General features: G+C 45.4%; 1 protein-coding gene across 2 annotated transcripts in view; it reads right to left on the minus strand.

The window, feature by feature from the left end:
* Positions 1 to 4,760: 4,760 nt before the first annotated feature.
* The window catches only part of ADRA1A (adrenoceptor alpha 1A), a 115,115-nt gene continuing 102,551 nt past the window's right edge, over positions 4,761 to 17,324 (minus strand). For both annotated transcript variants that reach the window (XM_070607339.1, XM_008535479.2), the window contains one exon: positions 4,761 to 15,571. In XM_070607339.1, coding sequence (XP_070463440.1) covers positions 15,563 to 15,571 — 9 coding nt within the window. In that variant the 3' untranslated portion in view covers positions 4,761 to 15,562. The remainder of the gene's footprint in view (positions 15,572 to 17,324) is intronic.

Here is a 17,324-nt window from a genome sequence, read left to right on the forward strand (position 1 = left end):
GAGATGCCCACCGGCCAGAAGAACGTGTAGTTCAGGGTTGCTTAGACCCTGCTGTAGGGGCGGGGGAGTCCTAAGGGTCCTGTAGAGACCCCTCAGGGGTCAACAGGGAGATGGTGGGAGTGGTGGTGGTGCCTGAGTGGCTCGAGTTTTACCCTACTCCCCACGTTATTCCAGAACTGCTCTGCTTTTCTTTGTTCTATATATTGGGCTTCTGCATAAGACTCCATCCAAAGAAAGGATTTCACTGTTTAAAAAAAAATGTTTAAAAACCATTGACCTAATTTTTTCCACTGAATTTATTCAGAACGGCTTTTTATAGTGGTTTGACTCTTCTGGCTTGTTTTTGGCCAACAGGATGACAGAGCAATTTGGTCAAAGCATTGGCACCAATCACACACAGAGTCAAACAGAGAGGACCTCTGAAGTTGTCCCGTTAGCTGAAAGGCTCACCTTCTGCGCTTGAGAAAGAGCTTTCATGGTCAAGGCTGGTACTATTTACAGCAACACATCAATAATGTGGGATTTCAAGGGTGAGGTGCCACACATAAACTGACTCCAAAGGCAATCTCAAAAGAGTTCCAAGAATATTTCAGGCAGTGACAACATGATTGAAATAAGTTTATGGCCCCTAAAAATGCTAGAAGCTCTAAAATAAGCTCTCTAAGTCTTTTTGTAGGACTCGTAATATTAAATTGTAACTTTCCAAAGGGCAGGAGACTGGACTTTGCTTTATTAACTTTGTGGGGTATTTGTTAAGGCAAAACTTCAGAGATCTAAGATAATCAGGGATTGACCAATTACTCAATCACAGACATATAAAAATGCACAATGTAACCCATCAGAATATCTGGCTCATTCTGCTTTTATAAAGATATTGAAAGGATCCATATATTTGCATGTACATAGAGCATTTCTAGAAGATGCTCTAGAATGGAGGCTTTGTGGGGCAAGCCTTTTTCCCTCTGTGTTGTTCATTAATGTATCCAGAGATGATGCCTGGCATATGCTGTACGTTCAACAGATAAGTGTTGAATGAATGAATTCAGAAGAAAATTCAAAAGAAACTGGTATGGTGGTTCCCTCGGGAGAGTAGGACTGGAGGCTGACAGAACTACTCCTTTTTAACTTATATCCACATATGGTATTTATGTGGGGAGGGTGGGAAGAATGTCTGCTTCTCTCCTTGTACTTGTACCTTTGCCTACAGAGATGAAGAAACTTCTGGCTTTGTACACTGTCGTCCTTTGCCCTTTTGACCTCCCCCACCCTGGCCAAATGGAAGAGAAATGCACATTCCGGCTGGTTGTTCTTGGAACTTGTATTCTGAGTGGGCAGGATTCCACTTTTTCTGGACCATTTCGCATCCGCATTGCATTATAATCGAGGCCTCACTTCTAGAAGTAGGTGTGCCATATTTATACTGTCAATTTCAGCTTTCTTACCAGTGCCTTACTCATGGGGCTGGATGGCAGTGGCCACTGGGGTTTCTTCCTTAAACCTGGACGTTTTAGAATCAAGCAAGTGATTACTAATCTCGAGGAGATTAATAAAAGTGGTACTTTGTTTTTCGTTTGGCTCTTGTCTTTCTGAAGAAGAGAACTGCAGGGTGGCGTTTGCTGGCATTCAGGAACCCCAGACCCTTCCCAATCCTGTGACACTGTAGGGCTTTTATTACTTCGTTTACCATGTGCATGTGTTATCTTTGAAAAGAGCGTGTGGATCAGAACATAATCACAAAGCCGGGAGTGAGCACGGGGATGGTGGGTTTTGTCCTCCTACACAACAGAATAACTTTTCATAAACTCCGTTGAAGGCAATTTGTATAACAGGAGAGATAATAATAATTGGCTGGCAGAATGATTTGGCATTAAAAGGCTCCATGTTTGAGAAAATTGGTTCATAGAATCATTAAATACTTTGGTTAAAATAAAAATGTAAAGAAGTGGAATTATCACTGACAAACTTTGGTGTCTGAAACAGACACTGACAAATTCAGTGTGGGTGGGGGTGAGGAGTCAGCTGCTATCGAATGTTTGAAAAAGGGTCCTAATACTGCCACACGTATTTCGGAAGAGTTGCTCCACTAGGAAATGAGTAAGGATGAACACCTGTGCTATTCTGAGATCGCTTCTGCTTTCTGCCTACATGAAGCAGTATTATATTAACAACAGTAATAGCTAACATCCGCTGAATGCTTACTGTGAGCTAAGCACAGACATTCTTTACATATATTAGCCCAATGGGAAGGAACTATTCCCATCCCATTTTACACACGAGGAAATGAGCACACACATAGGCTCAGGTCGCACACTCCTAGGGGCAGGGTGGATCTGTGGTGTGCTGAAGTCGGCCCATACAGGCTCCAGTGAGACAACTGTGTACATTTCTCCCTAACACAGTGTTCAGTGACAGCATGTTGGCAGCTTGATATGGTCATTGTGGGAGAATTTATATCATAGAATTGACGAATGCTGCTAATCGTGTGGCTTTTTTTGTTTCGTTATTTTTTTCCTTGAGATGTGGTTGCTAAACATTTAAGGACACATCACTGGGTAGGATTTAAACCCAGGCAGTTTGATTACAGAGCATTTTGGCAACGATGAATGTTTTTGTGCCAAATTATTGATAAAAGTATTATAAATTTCCTTTCTGTGTGAGCCAGTTTTATTTGGGCATTCTATTCCTTTCAGGCCAAGACACTCTAAGTGATTCCTGGACTTCCTTATAGGCTTGTTAGGAGGACTAAATGAGATGCTGTCTTTGAACCAGTCAGAACAGCTCTTTCCTTAGTAAATGTCAGCCGTGGAAAAATGCACAGCAGAGACCCAGTCCTAATGTCTTTATAGCCATCTTTTTCAAATTGTTTCTCCACCTCCATAGGGACTAATGAGTGGCAAAACTGACCATATTTCTCCATTATCCATCTTCCATAGTCTATATCCTGGGGCAAAATCTGAGTTAGAAAGGTAACCAGGATAATCCAGTGAGGTTGGTCTATGAACTAGTTGTGCCACTTCCAAGCTCCATGAAAAGAAAGCCTGAACAACTGCAAAATTTTGTGTATCTTAGGATGCCCTCTCACTCTGCTCTGTCCTCTACTCTCCACCTGGGATCCAGGAAGTCAGGCCATTGTCATGCCAACTGAGCCTGGATTGTGACCAGCAGAACATCTGCAGGACATGACACCATTTGGCAAAACCCAAATCAGTGTAGGAGATGTGGCACTATCATTTGACTCAGATGCTAAGGGCTTTGGGTAAAAAATAATTGCTGAGTGCTAACTAGATGTTAGGTATTTTTCTAAATATTTTACATGCATTGTTTTATTATCCCAGCAACCTTCTGAGTGATGTATAGTGATGTCCCCATTTTTGAGAAGAGGAAAATAAGATTTAGAGATGTTTAATAACTGGCTTGAGATAGTAGAGGTGGCAAGTGGTTGAGGGAATCTGAAGCCTATGACGATTTGACTCCAGAGTTCTTGTCCCCAGTGATGACACCATGCTGCCAAGGAGTCCCACTGAGGGAAGGAAGCTGAAGGGGTAGTCCTGGGCCTTCCAGTTCTGAAAGCACAGTCAGACAGGAATCTCCATCCAAGAACTCTCCTTGAACTGTGATGACCATGACTTTCTCTGACTGCTAGCCCCCCTAACCTATTGTCTTGGCTTTGGGCCACTTAATACATCCAGCCTTGAACACATTCAACGTTTTTGTGTGTCTGACTTCCACTGTCACCTTCCCCTGGCTCTAAACCTGATGATGCTGTTGTGTTTTGGCTCTCACCTGTGCCTTGAATATTGCCAACTAGCAAATCTTATGTACAATCTACCTGCTTTAGCTCGCCAAAGGCACCAACTCTCCTTAGAAGGAGACACTCCACTCAAAAGACATATTAATAATACATTAGATTGAAGAACTGGGGCATTATGTGTCTAAAGAAAGAGGGTTAAAATATTTTATTAGAGAACATACATCAATATTGAGCAACACTTAAATATTATGGCATCCATATTTAGAAGGACAATATAAATGCTTATAATTTGAACAGTCACTTTATTAAACAAATAAAATAAATTCCTTTTTAACAGTGGGTTGCATTATCCATAAAGTATATTATTTCAATAATTTATTCATCTGCTTGGTAATATATATATATGTTTTCTTCAAAAAGAAACCCCACAAAATAACGTGATTGATCACCACATCACATCATAAACAAATGGACCTGTAAAAATGGCATGTAGAAAATTCATAAACACTTAAACAGCACATTCCAAGGATACTGAGTCCATTTCAAAGGAATTAAATACTTTAGAAGCCATTGGAGGCAGCCTAGGTGTCATATATATGCATCTGTACAAATTGGTGCAGTAAATTCAAGTATAACAATTCACACTATAGACATAGGAGAGAATCTCCTTCTTATAGCAGAGAGCACAGCCCAAACTCAATGCGATTCAGATGAGCTCTGTTTGTTACCTGGAGGGGAAGGAGGTCAGATCAGCTCAACTGACCAAGTGCCACAACTTGGACGAGGTGGGCTCACCAGCACTGCGAAGGTAGAACTTGTACCTTACAGAGACCTTATTTGCCACAACAATCATAAGGATTACAGGGAAACCACAGCAGCTAAAATCAGCCAGGCAGCCCACATCTGCATCTCTGGCAGTGTGGAAATGCGTGTTTGTGTTTTGAATGGATCTAAGGAGGAGATGAGCAGAAAAGCTGCAGTAAGGTAAGAAACGTCATGGGCTTTACGGTTAAATGGCATTGGCTTTATTTACTAAAATACAGTTGTAATTTCACAGACAGAGCAAACCTCCAGATTTGTCTTCCTTAGCCCCAGCAAGTCAAGTCCTTCCGAACTGCTAGTTGATGGGAAAAGTGCAGATCCAAGGCCTTCACTTTTGTTTACTTCTTCCACCGCCTCTGCTGCTTTGGGTGTGTACTGAAATCCCAGGCGCCCTGTGCTACTACAGCGGTGCCCCGAAAGAGCTGGGAGACCGACCCTTCGGGGATGGAGCACGTGAAAGCCAGCCTCGGGGGTGCTATAGGAATCCAATTATTTTCTGCCTTTTTTTTAGAAGGAAAAACTCTTTCTTTTAAAACTTATTGCACAACATTTTCTGCAAAAAATAATTCCTCAATTTTAAAAAATACTGAATTACATTGTATAAAGATTTGCTTGTTAAGATTCCCAAAGCACTTGGTTATTCTTATGGATTAACCACTTCATATTTGAGCAAGTGTTTATTTGAACGATGAGAAAATATGGACTTTTTTTTGTCCAGCCGCTCACTAGCACTTGTAATGCTGTGCTAAGCTTCAAGAACAAAAAGGATCGGACAACTGAGAAATCAAGGCCTTTTGATCTTCAGCCAAGCCAAACACTGGAGCTCTGTCAGGAAAGCCGCTGAACTCATCATTTATTGGCTGCTCCTTGATTCTTCCTCGGCTTAAAAAAGAGCGAGAAGGAAAGCAGGTGTGTTTGCCTGCAGGGGACTTGAGGGATGGGGTTTGCACAGCCAAGTGGCCACCATGGTAAGCAAGACTGACTTCCATGTGCCCTGACAGACTGGAGTGGGGGCAGCCCCAGCACATGCCTGAGGTTCACAGCCCCTGGGCCTTTGCATGGGTTCATTCCTTCCCTGCCTAGAAAATTCCTTCTGTTCCTCACTCTACTTTGCCTTTCAGGACCTAGCTGAGAGGTCACCATTTTTGAGAAGCCTAACTCCGAGGCTGGGTTGGGTGCCTTCTACCACATTCCCATGGTGCGGCGTGAATATGCCTGTCACATACCGTGCCCTCCGCAACTGTTGACTTGCCTGTACTCATGGGTGCCTTGAGGGCAAGGACCATGTGTCCACCATGGTTTTTCTCACCCTCTGGAGCCTCCTGAATGTGACAGAATGGATAAGTGAGCAGAAGCGCCGCTGTGTGCAATGGCAGCTCCCCCTGGAGGAGGCTGGCTCTGCCCTGTGGCAGGGCTGCTTCTGCTCCTACGGCTGTGCTAGAATTTGAGGGGCACGAAGAGACCCTCAGTGTTTAAATTCTAAGAACGCAACAGGGGAGTTGTACTCAGCTGACTCTCAAAAAATTGAGCTAATTGTCCCCCAAACCTGTTTTCTTCTTTCTTTTTACATCCACAATCACTGCTTAAGTCACTATTGTCCCAGTGTTGACAACAGTAATACATTAGATTTGTGCCTTAGTTAGACTAATGCTTGGTAAGGATGTAAATCTACGTGGCAGGTAAGACTTACAGGCTCCTGAGGTGGATTCAGAAGATGGTGGGGAGCAGGAAACGGGGCTGTGCTGGGCGCCTCCTTCAGTGGGTGGGAGGACAGCACACACAGACGTGAAGCTGGCTGTTGTAATGGGAGCATGTCCCCTCAACAAAGAAGGCAGATCAACCTTTAATGAATCATATTAATACTTTTTACATATTAGGTATTGTACATCAATGTGAACAAAATTTTATCCTTCTGTAGAGTAGGAATTCCTACTCGAAACCCAATGTATCCATTTTGACAAGTTCAGATTGTGGTAGGGCTGGTTCTTTGTAAATCGAGCCCCACGCTCGTTCCCCTGTGAGCCAGCCCAGTCACGTCCTGCTCCCCATGAGCTGATGCTCTCGCTTTTCCTTCTCCTTGCACTGAAAGAACAGAAAACTCTTCTTTTCAATTTGGGCCAATACCAAGCCTTTCACCCTTGCCACAGCTCAGCAGCTGCTTCTCGAAGCCTAGAAGACTGAAACAGCCATAGATGGTGTTTATACAAAGCAGAGTTGGGCCAAGAACCTCTTCCCCGAAAGTGACTTTTCCCCTCTGTTTAAAACAAGTTTGAGATTCCAAGTCACAAGAGACCATTTGGCAGGGATTTGGTGGCAGGTCCCTGCCAAACACAGCCTTTGAGTATGGATGGCTGCCCTTGGCCGACTGCATTGTGGTGAGCTGAGCCTGCTGTATGAACTTTCCTGTCAAGCCTCCTGCCCAGGAGGGTCCTGGAGATCATTTAAAGGGGTCCAGAGAAATGCCGGGGCTCTCACCGGCAGACCCTGACATTAGAGCTGAGACTGTGACCCGGTGCTCTCATGCTGTGGGCTTTAATTCCAACTGAAATCAAAACTGCCTGTGGGTCGCGACTGGGAATTTGCTGTTTGTCTTGTGAACACTTAACTTGTGACAGTTACCCAGGCCATGTGGTGCCCAGCCTTATTTCCTGCAGTGATTTTAAGCTCGAGCTTTGCTTCAAGTGCTCTCCTGTCTTCCAGTGGTCAAAATTACTTCTCTTTCTCTTAACATCAGTTATACAAACACACACACATCCTTTGTATAGTGACCGCACTCTATACAGTGTCTTTCATAGAAGCACTATGATGACAAAATACTTCCTATTGCCAAGTAAGAAGTCAACATGAGAATGAGAAAGACAGCAACACCAGCCCTGGGTACTCTTGTTCTGGGTTGTCTATAATCTGAAAGTAGTACACTGAGTCTGATTTTTAAAAATTAAAACAATATGCTCCGGTGGGATATTTCCAACCCAAAGAAAATAGCTTCCTCGGGGTAGGGAGAGAAATAACCAAAACTTGGAATTTGCTTCCTGGAGCTCTAAATTTAGGAACGGTGGCCCCCAAGCAATGGTACACCACAGTTTTGTGACTTCCTTTCTAATGAAGGGGTGATTAGTGTCTTGAACTGGTGATGACCAACTTCTGGAAACATATCAGCCTGAACTACAATGAAGAGCAAAGGAAACAGAAAGACTTATTCCATTGTTACTCCTGCATGTGGAGTTCTTGGTGCTAATTTAGAATAATGTTTTATTTACATAGCATTTGGGAGGGGAAATGAAGACAAGGAAGAGTGCTAGCATTTTTTGGGGTCTACTATGATTTGAAATGTTTTATTAGCTCACAAGGCATTTTCATGTACACCACGTCATTTGCTTACCCCATTTCACAGACGAGAAAAATAGGGCCAAGAGAGGTCAAATGACTTGTCAAGGGTCACTTAGTAAAGAGATGGGACCTGAAATTATGCCCAGGCCATGTGGCTCCCAGGCCACCGCTCTTCCCACAACACCACGTACAAGCTCCCACTAGTTTCCCTCCTACGACTGGCTCTGCCGTGGAGCTGGTCAGATCAGGCCAGGGCATCAGCAAGGCAGGTGGCCAGGACAAGAGAACTCCAGGAAGAGGTACGCAGAAGGCTCAACTGGTTCTAGTCTTTCTTCTTCCTGAACTCCCTGCAGACTTTTCTGTCTTTATTCTTCTCACATCACTGTATTGTTCTCTGTGAAAATATTTCTTTTGTAATATGACTGCAAAGTCTTATATTTTACAGTATCAAAATGTGCAAAGGGCTTTTGACATAGTAGATGATCCAAAATTGTAATTTTTACTACTTAAGATTTCTCTCTGCATACTTTATCCCAGTGCATGGTACGGAGCAAACTCCGTCCATGGTCTGCAATCCTGGGTCAAGTAGGTGTGGTAATACTGGAAAGTGGACTGCTTGTGACTTCTTATACCCCAGAGACAAAAGTAGCTATTTTTCTCCCTTCACATCTGATGAAGAAAGCATGTGTTTTGATTCAGGCTTAAAAAGCCGAAGTAAAATTTCTCTTGCAGAACGTTAGCTCTTGTGTACTGAGGCTGAGGCATCAGGGCTGCGTGTGATGTTCAGAAGGAGGAGGATCAGGTGAGCTGCTGGACACAGAGACAAAAGCGAGCGTGGGACTCTGCTTTTTCATTCAATTGCTCCCTAATAAATGTGTAACTCCTTTAAGGAAGTAAGTGGAAAACTAGCAATAAATCATTATTTAAATATTTGTAATACTTGCTTGTGTTTTTCTTAAAAATACTTCATCAGCTTACTTTTTAATAGCCTTCCTACTGTCAGGTTGGGTTTGGGCATCCTTATTTTTGGTGAAAGCTGCTCATTTCCCTATGCATTCACCATTGCTCCCTTTTTCCCTGCACTTTACAACTGTCACCTCTGCTGTGACACAGAGGCTGTTGGGGGGCACTGTGGACTGAGACACATTCATCCTGATGCTCGGCTTTTGATTAATGGGCCACGGGCTTTCCAACTCTTGAGACTTCAATTTACCAAGCTGCAGAGCTGAGATCTTTTCATTAGGGAAGATAAGGCTGGGTTCAGCAAAAGGAATGGGAAACAGAGTGGGAAGAAAGACAAATTTTTTTAGTGGATAAATCAATAAGCCATTGCTACACTCATTCAGACCTGTTTTTGGATGGGCTGCCTTAAATACACTTAATGCTTTTGTAGGCCCTGCCTTTTCGTGTGAGTTTTCCTCCTGTAATTTCTAGATTGGATTGAAGCTGGCAAAACACAGTACTCTGGACAAAGGTGTTCCATCGTGATGGATATCGTGGGACCAGAAACACCTCCACTCTAAGATCCCCAGGGAGGGGCACGACGGGAAACCAACGTGCCATGGGTTCTCACCCAGAAAGCACCACAGCAGATGCTGTGCAGTCAGAGCAGCACTGATATTTCCAAATGAGGATCAATGCGCTTCGCTTCTCAGCAGGGACCAGGCAGAGGAGAAGACATCACTCTAGGGCTTTCAGGGAAGCACCAGGTGGGCAATGAATTTGTTTACAACAAGGGGCTTGGGTGGGTTGGCGAAACAGAAATGGGATGGAATTCCTCAAGAGAAGCAAGGTGACCAGGCAAAGATACTCTAAGACCGTGCAGAATGGGCAGCCGACCTGAGAGGCAGGAGCAGCAGCAGCTAAGAGTGTCCTGTTATAGTCACTGAGAGCTTAGGCAGTGGCAGCGGGAGGTCTTCAGAAGGTCTGAAGTAAAGTGCCTTTGAGCAGGAACAACTGTCTAGAGCCTCCTGTCCAGTCAAGTAAGCGCAGCTTCCTTTCCTCTACTCTCTCTTAGGCTGTGAGACAGAACTGAGGAAACGCTACCCGAAGGCTTGTTGGCACCCATTTTCCAAGCTAATCCTGATGGAGGGCAGATGTCATGGAAACAGTGTCAATTCACTCATTGCCGGGGTTAGGCCCCGTGGTGATCATGGACTCCCATGTGGTCCTCTGTGACCCATCTCCCAAGACTGGGTCCTGCCCTTGGTTCTTGATCCCATCTTGTTCTGTCTCACCTTGCTCTCAGGGCCAAGGAGCTGTCCCATTCAGCGACGGCACTCTGCTTTCCTTGGTGCTTATGTCTCTGAGGGGATCCCATACCTGCCTGACTCTAGATGGTCGCTGGCTTCAGATTCCCCACTGCTGCACTCTGCACCCTTGATAAGAATCTTACTGTAACCTTTCAGAAGCCCACTTCCTGTTACCTGAGCCTTCCTGGTAGGTCATCTGGTATTTCCAAGTCACTGTGGACCTGGTCTCCCAGCCTTTGCCTGTACCTAGTGCTTGGATCTCGTCCCTTGTTCCTCTTTTTCCTAGTCTGCTTGCCTGCTCAGGAAGGGCCCAAGTCCTCAGATATGGCCACTCAGGGCCAAGGACTGCTGTGGGCATATGAAATAATGACAGTTCCTGCCCCAATGGAGTTTTAATCTAGTTGAGAAGGTGGAACACATACAGGTACAGTGTAAAGTGGGTTTTAAAGTGAAAAAATAGATATAGATTTTAAAACACAACAGAAGAGCCAGCCCTGATGGCCTAGTGGTTAAAGTCCTGTGCTCTCCTCTTTGGCAGCCGGGGTTTGGTTCCCGGTCATGGAACCACACCACTCATCTGTCAGTAGCCACACTGTGGTGGTGGCTCACATAGAAGAACTAGAGGGACTTACAACTGGAACATACAACTATCTACTGGGGCTTTGGGGATGGAAAAAAAAAGAGGAAGATTGGCAACAAATGTTAGCTCAGGGTGAAGCTTTCCCAGCAAAAAAATAAATAAATAAAAAGTAAAAAGCAACAGAAAGATTGCAATAAAGTACATAATTAGTTGCTAAATACATTTTATAGATAACTGCTGTAGGAACTTGGAGAGGATGACCAGGAAAGGCTGAATTTGAACTTCTGATCTGGGAAAAGAATTGTGGATAAATTTTTATGGGCAGAAAGGAGAGAGTAGGAAGGGAAATATGGGCTGAATTCTGTCCCCTCAAATTTGGTATGTTCATAACTCCTAGTACCTCAGAGTGTGACTGGATTTGGAGACAGGGTCTTTAAAGAGGTGATTACAGTGAAATGAGGTCATTGGCATGGGCTCAAATCCAATGTGATGGGTGTCCTTTTAAGTAGTGATCAGGACACAGACACACAGAGGGAAGGTGATGTGCAGACACAGGGAGAAGGTGGCCCTCTGAAAGCCAAGGAGAGAGGTCTTAGAAGGCCCTACTGACACCTGAGCTTGGGCTTCCAGCCTCCAGAGCTGTGAGACAATAAATTTCTGTTGTTTAAGGCGCTCGGTCTGTGGTATTTTGCTATGACAGTCCTAGCACACTAATATGGGGGGATTACACATGCATGGAGCTGCATCAGCAAAAGAAGGAGCACATCGGGTAGGCCAGAACCCTTTGCTTGGAGTGGAAAAGATCCTGGCAGGAGGAAACGATGAGAGAATTGAGGGAGTCCATGAGCAAGTTCCAGGAGCAGATTGGCTGGTGGGGTAGAGCCAGGGAGCAGGGCAGCAGAAGAGAATGGCCCAGCCTTCGCCTAGTCAACTCTGCCTCGGGGAGGCTGCAGAAGGCGTAATCTCCGCTTAATGCTCATGTGGACCCAAGTTTATTTTACGGGATTGATCGAGGCCTTGAAGGCCCTAAGGGAAAGGGAAAGAAACAACAAAGGCGAGAGGCAAAGACGAAGAAGAAGAAGAGAGAGAGAAAGTGGCTTTGCAGGGCTCAGAGAGACTTCTGAACTGTCAGAGGGAGAGGTGGCACCTGATAAAAGAGGGGTGCACGTGCAGTGGTGGGGGAGAAATGCCACAGAAACCCCTCCTGCCTCCCAGCTCTGTCTCCAGGGTGGCTGCACACTGTGTTTCACCCTTCATTCAGAACAAATAGCTTAAGAACAGAAAGACAGCAATACGGGCAGAGGGTAAAAGCCCTTGGGGACGGGGCCTCGAGTGTGCCCCACCCGTGGGCGCCTCCTGCCCCGGTGCACTGGAGGCTGCGGGGCCGAGCTTGCAGCACCAGGCCTCACACGGGGAGGGGACGGAGCAGCGGAGGGGAGCCCCATCTTGTCACCCAGGGCTACGCACAGAGCACTGTCTCCCACGGGAGCTGGCACCTCTGGAGTGAGGACATCTACCCCAACATCATGCATTGCTTGTAAGTTTGGCAAGAAGAGGAGGGTGGAATTATGGACAGAGAGGAGGGGATAAGGAAAGGATCAAGACAGACAGGGGACAGGAGGAGAAGGGAAGCTGCCACACAGTGTCAGCCCAAGCCTTCCTTTGTGTGCCCAGCATGGGCGGTGGTGTTATTATTGATTGGCCTCCATATTTCCAGGTCTTTCCATGTTAGTTCTGTACCCACTATCATTCCATGCCCTATCACCAAACTCTGCTGTACAGTCTCATCTCTAATGCTGTGGACACCCTGTCCTAGGCCATGGAACCACCCACCTTGTTTCCAACTGGGAACATCCTCCTCCCCTCACTGCCCATGAGGACTGGAGAGAGAACTGGGAAGGAAGTCCCTCCGACAGTGCTAGCTCAGAGAAAGACGGCTTCATCGTCCCAGTGCAGGGTTAATTATGTTTCCCCATAGAGATGCCATTTCAAGTCTAGTTAGATAATTTCAGACTTAAACAAAAGGAAAAATAGGAAAAGAAGAAGGAAAAGGACAAGGAGGAAGAGGGGTAGGAGACGAAATCCTGCTAGAAGCTAGTATTTGTCTTTTGGAAGATGTCCCTCCCATCCAGCACCTCTTTCTTTGCCCCACTTCTTGGTGAGCTGCAGGGCAGACTCTGAAATGCCCTGGTGCAGGGCGCTGTGGTTGGGAGGTCTGCCCAAGGAGCCAAGCGTGGTCCCAAAGCCTGTGGGGACCTCCACTTCAGCAGGCTCCAGGGTTCACATCGGCCCTGGTCAAATGGCACCTACTGGTTGTTGCTACTCTCCGAGTCAGCCAGAGTGTGCTGGGGGAATTTGCCGAGGAGGTGAAGAGCTGAAAGACCTCCTTGGACTCCCCTGAGCTTCTGCCGACCTGCCAGTTCTACAGAATACAACAGTGGGTGCTTTCCTCTTAGCCTGATGCCTACGGAGAGAATCACAATGATAAATACTAAAGTCTGTCTTTTGGCTGAGCAGGTTATGTGGAGCAGCCCCCACCCCTGAATATGAACTTGTCACTTTATGTACCAACACCTGCAGGTTGGGAACATTAATGAAGTCAAGCGGAGACGTGTCAATGGCATATTAAAAAAAAGATGCTTGGGGACTGGCCCGGTGGCGCAGTGGTTAAGTTTGCACGTTTCGCTTCGGTGGCCCGGGGTTCGCCGGTTTGGATCCTGGGTGCGGACATGGCACTGCTTTGCAAGCCATGCTGTGGCAGGCGTCCCACATATAAAGTAGAGGAAGACGGCACAGATGCTAGCTCAGGGCCAGACTTCCTCAGAAAAAAGAGGAGGATTGGCAGCAGATATTAGCTCAGGGCTAATCTTCCTCAAAAAAGAAAAAAGATGCTTGTATGTTGAGCACCAAATCCACTGGTTAGCATCATTTGCACTGCACTGTAAGCTAGCGATGGCATAGATCAAGGACGGCAATTTACGGCCCATGGGCTAAATTAGGCCCACAACCTGTGTTTTTGGTGTGGCCTGTGAACTGAGAATGGTTTATACATTTTTAGAAGGTTGTCTAAAAAAAAAATATCAAACAAAGAAAAATGTGTGACAGAGACCATATGGCCCACAACGCCTGAAGTATTTACTATCTAGCCATTTACTGAAAAAGTTTGCCAATCCCTGGTGTACATTAAATAGATTTCTATTTTTTAGTTCATCTGGGAACATCTCTCCCACCCCCCAATTTATAACAACGCATCTTGGGGAAATGCATTCCTGATTTGCAACAGATGAGCTTGGAACGCATCCAGCTCCTAAGCTGGGGACTGTCTGTCCCTCTCTCTATTTTTCGTGCCAAGTGCAGCGCCTGGTGCAGGAGGGAAATGAGCAGCTTGCTGACGATGATGATCAGGGTGTATCCAACTCTTAGGCTCACTGGAAAAGGAACGTTCCCAAAACTCTCTTTGGGACTTTTGCATTCCTGAGGTCCTTAAGGTGTCAATCTCTGATGGCTTTGCCTTTCATGTCACCCGTTGAGCAAGCCAAGGGACCTCTGCCCTGCTTATTCCCTTAGCTCTGTGGCTGCCTCTCTAGGGAGAAAGAGCAGAATTACATCTGCTTGTCTTTTAGTCAATGAGAGAAGCACAGACAAATATGCACTCAGCCCCGGAAACAATCTTGTGCTCCCCAGCTGCTGGAGAGATATAAGAGGAGAGAAGGTGTGAAGAGAGCTGAAAGCATGGATCAGCGAGGACTGAGTGAAACGTGAGAGCCAGGGTCTCAGGAAACACAGTGGACCCCGGGGATGTTGAAGGCATCCTGGAAAAAGGAGTCAGACGCTGGATTTGGGACTATCCAAAGAAATCCTTAAAGCTTTCCCTATTCCTCCTCGTTTCTTCCTATGCTAAGCATAGATAACAATCCCTTTCTTCTCTTTATGCCTCACAGGAATGACTTGAGATAGGCAAAACTGATAGTACAGAGTGTTATATAAACAGAACAAAATATTAAACTCATGTTGGGATTTTTGTCTTAGTTTCTTTTCTATTGCATCTGAATTTTCCTACTGTATTCAGGTTTTTTCATTGATCAGCACCTTCATTATTTTTTCTCCAAATACAGTATAAATTTTCTCTTAGATTTTTTACCTAATTAAGTCTGCATTTCTCATAGATTAGCAATACTCATTTCCAGCTTATAATGTGGCTACCTTGACTATGATATGGAGGGAAAGTAATATAACTCCTGAGCCACACGAAAAGGAAAGACAATTATTTTGTCTTTGGAAAGGAATAAGCAACCAGTTTGAGGGCAATTCCTTGCTTATCAGTTGCAGCAAAGTATTACTAAACCATCCATCCTACTTTGAGCGATGTCGGTGGTAAGTCCTCCCCCTCCTTCTCAACACGCAGAAATCTTGTGCTCCACCGCCATAGCCTTCTCTTTAGGTGGGAGACTCAGTAATCCACGTTGCAGTAGCAAAGAAATGACATTTTCCTGCACAGGGCAGATACGGTCCTTCCTCAGCCCCCATGACATTTGGGTCTGAGGGAGTGTGAATGAATTACTGCTGATGGGAGCACTGGCAAGGGGCCAGGTGTCCTATGCTGAAATCCTAACTTGCTTTTGCCAGCCCAGGCCCACGACAGTCATCTCCACTCACTCATCTTGCAGGGATGGCCAGGAGGCCACTGCTGCCATTGCTTTTTGAAGATGGTAGACCCCACAGCAGTCTGGGCTCAGCCCTGCTCCACAGCACAGTTTGTAGACAAGAGCAGGTGCCGACAGTGTTCCAACCGGGCTTGACCAGCGCTGTGTGCAGGTGGTTTCATGGTTAAAAGTCCTAGTAGTGTAAAAAGAAATCAGAGTAGCAAGTGAGCATACCTCTGCTGCCTCCATCTTTGCTACCTCTGCATTCTTCTCAGTCCCCCTGCTTTTGCTCGCAGTTTACCTTCCATGCGCTTGGCCTCCCTTCTCCCTTTGCTGACGAGCAGAGCTCTTTCCTTAATTAAGTCAACAAGTACTCATACACAGAGGCAGCATCTCTTTTGGCAAGAGGACCTGAGCAGAACCAGCCCCAGAAGCAAGTGAGAATGTTTGTCAAGCTGTGATTAAGTAGCTGTGGTTAAAGCATGAATAATTACCTGCCCAAGCAAATAGTTCCTCACAAGTTCCCACTCCCAGGCCGCAACCAGGAAACCTACTGGGCCAGGTCTGGGCACGGTTCACTTTGAGGGGGTGGAGGGAGCTGAGATGCTGTGGACATAAAGCTTTCACTTGTGAAAGGAGATCCAGGAACAAGTGGATGCTGCAGCCAACAACCGAGTCTTCACTTTTAAAGACTGCCTGGGCCGCTGGCTGCCCGTGCATCAGCGTTCTGAACCATTTCCCCACCGTGACAGACACGAAATTCACATGTTTGACACACTCGTTGAGCTCCGCATGATTCCTAGAGAAACACCTACAACTCCTTGTCTTGCTCTCCAACTCAAAAAAAAAAAGATGTTGGAATACAGCAATGAGTGAGAGTGATGTCGTATTTGTTTTTATTTGTTTTAAAAAGGGACACACTTTCAAAGGTGTGCCAATTAATTGTGGTTGGGAGCCCATAACTTCAACACAGTACACGAAGTGTTTTGTGTCCACACTGTGTTGCTGTTCTAGGCTAATGCAGCCTCTTCTGCATTTTCTTGTATGTCCCTCTTGTTCCAATTTGATCTAACTTGTCTTTCTTGCAAGGCCTGAAAAACATTCCAGGCCATTATCCCCTAAAAAAGAGGTACATTCTGATAGAATCATAGACGCCAAACCCTTCCAATTATGACCTGCTCCGGGGTTTGGCTGGGATGGAGATTTGGCAGCATATTTACTGAGGTTAATTGGAAGGCAAATCCCAAAGAAATGAAACATTAAACAGTTTGAGTATGATTTAGTATCCTCAGCACACCCAATCCCAAATGGAGGACTTTCACCCTGACTATGAGGCAGGGGTGCTGGGGGAAACACGCAGACCTTAGCGTTAGGGAGACCCAGGATCGTATGAGGGTTCCTCCTTGGCCTTGGGAAAGCCATTAATCACTCTTAACTATCAGAGTTTTATCTCTGAAATATGAATGTGGAATTGCTATGAGGTTTAGAGACAATGGGTGCAAAATGCCCTGTGGATGCCTGGCACACAGTAGGAACTAACAAAAAAGTCTTAAGAAAATACTTATTTACCCACATATCACTGTCTACCAAAGATAGACCAGTCCAAGAGGTGTGAGAGAGCTGGAAGCCTTAATATTTTGGAGAGTGTTAGCATACACTAAGTGATTACAGGCAGAAGCGGTCTTCGATGAGACATGAGAGAGGCAAAAGGAAGCAAACTATGACAAGTAAGATGCTTTTCTGAAATCCTTGCGATAGTTTGGAGAAATTTTTGAATAAAGAGATTCAAGGTCTCTCTTAATGCATGCAATTTGAGTTGCAGAAGAAACTCAAATTTTGCTTATCCCATAATGTCAGACTGATTTTCTGTGACGTTTAGACAATCCCAAAGCAACCGCTTTTTATAACACATTAGAGAACACATTTTGACCACTATTATTCCGGGT

This window comes from Equus przewalskii, chromosome 2 (genome assembly GCF_037783145.1).
Source record: "Equus przewalskii isolate Varuska chromosome 2, EquPr2, whole genome shotgun sequence".
NCBI classification, from domain to species: Eukaryota; Metazoa; Chordata; class Mammalia; order Perissodactyla; family Equidae; genus Equus; species Equus przewalskii.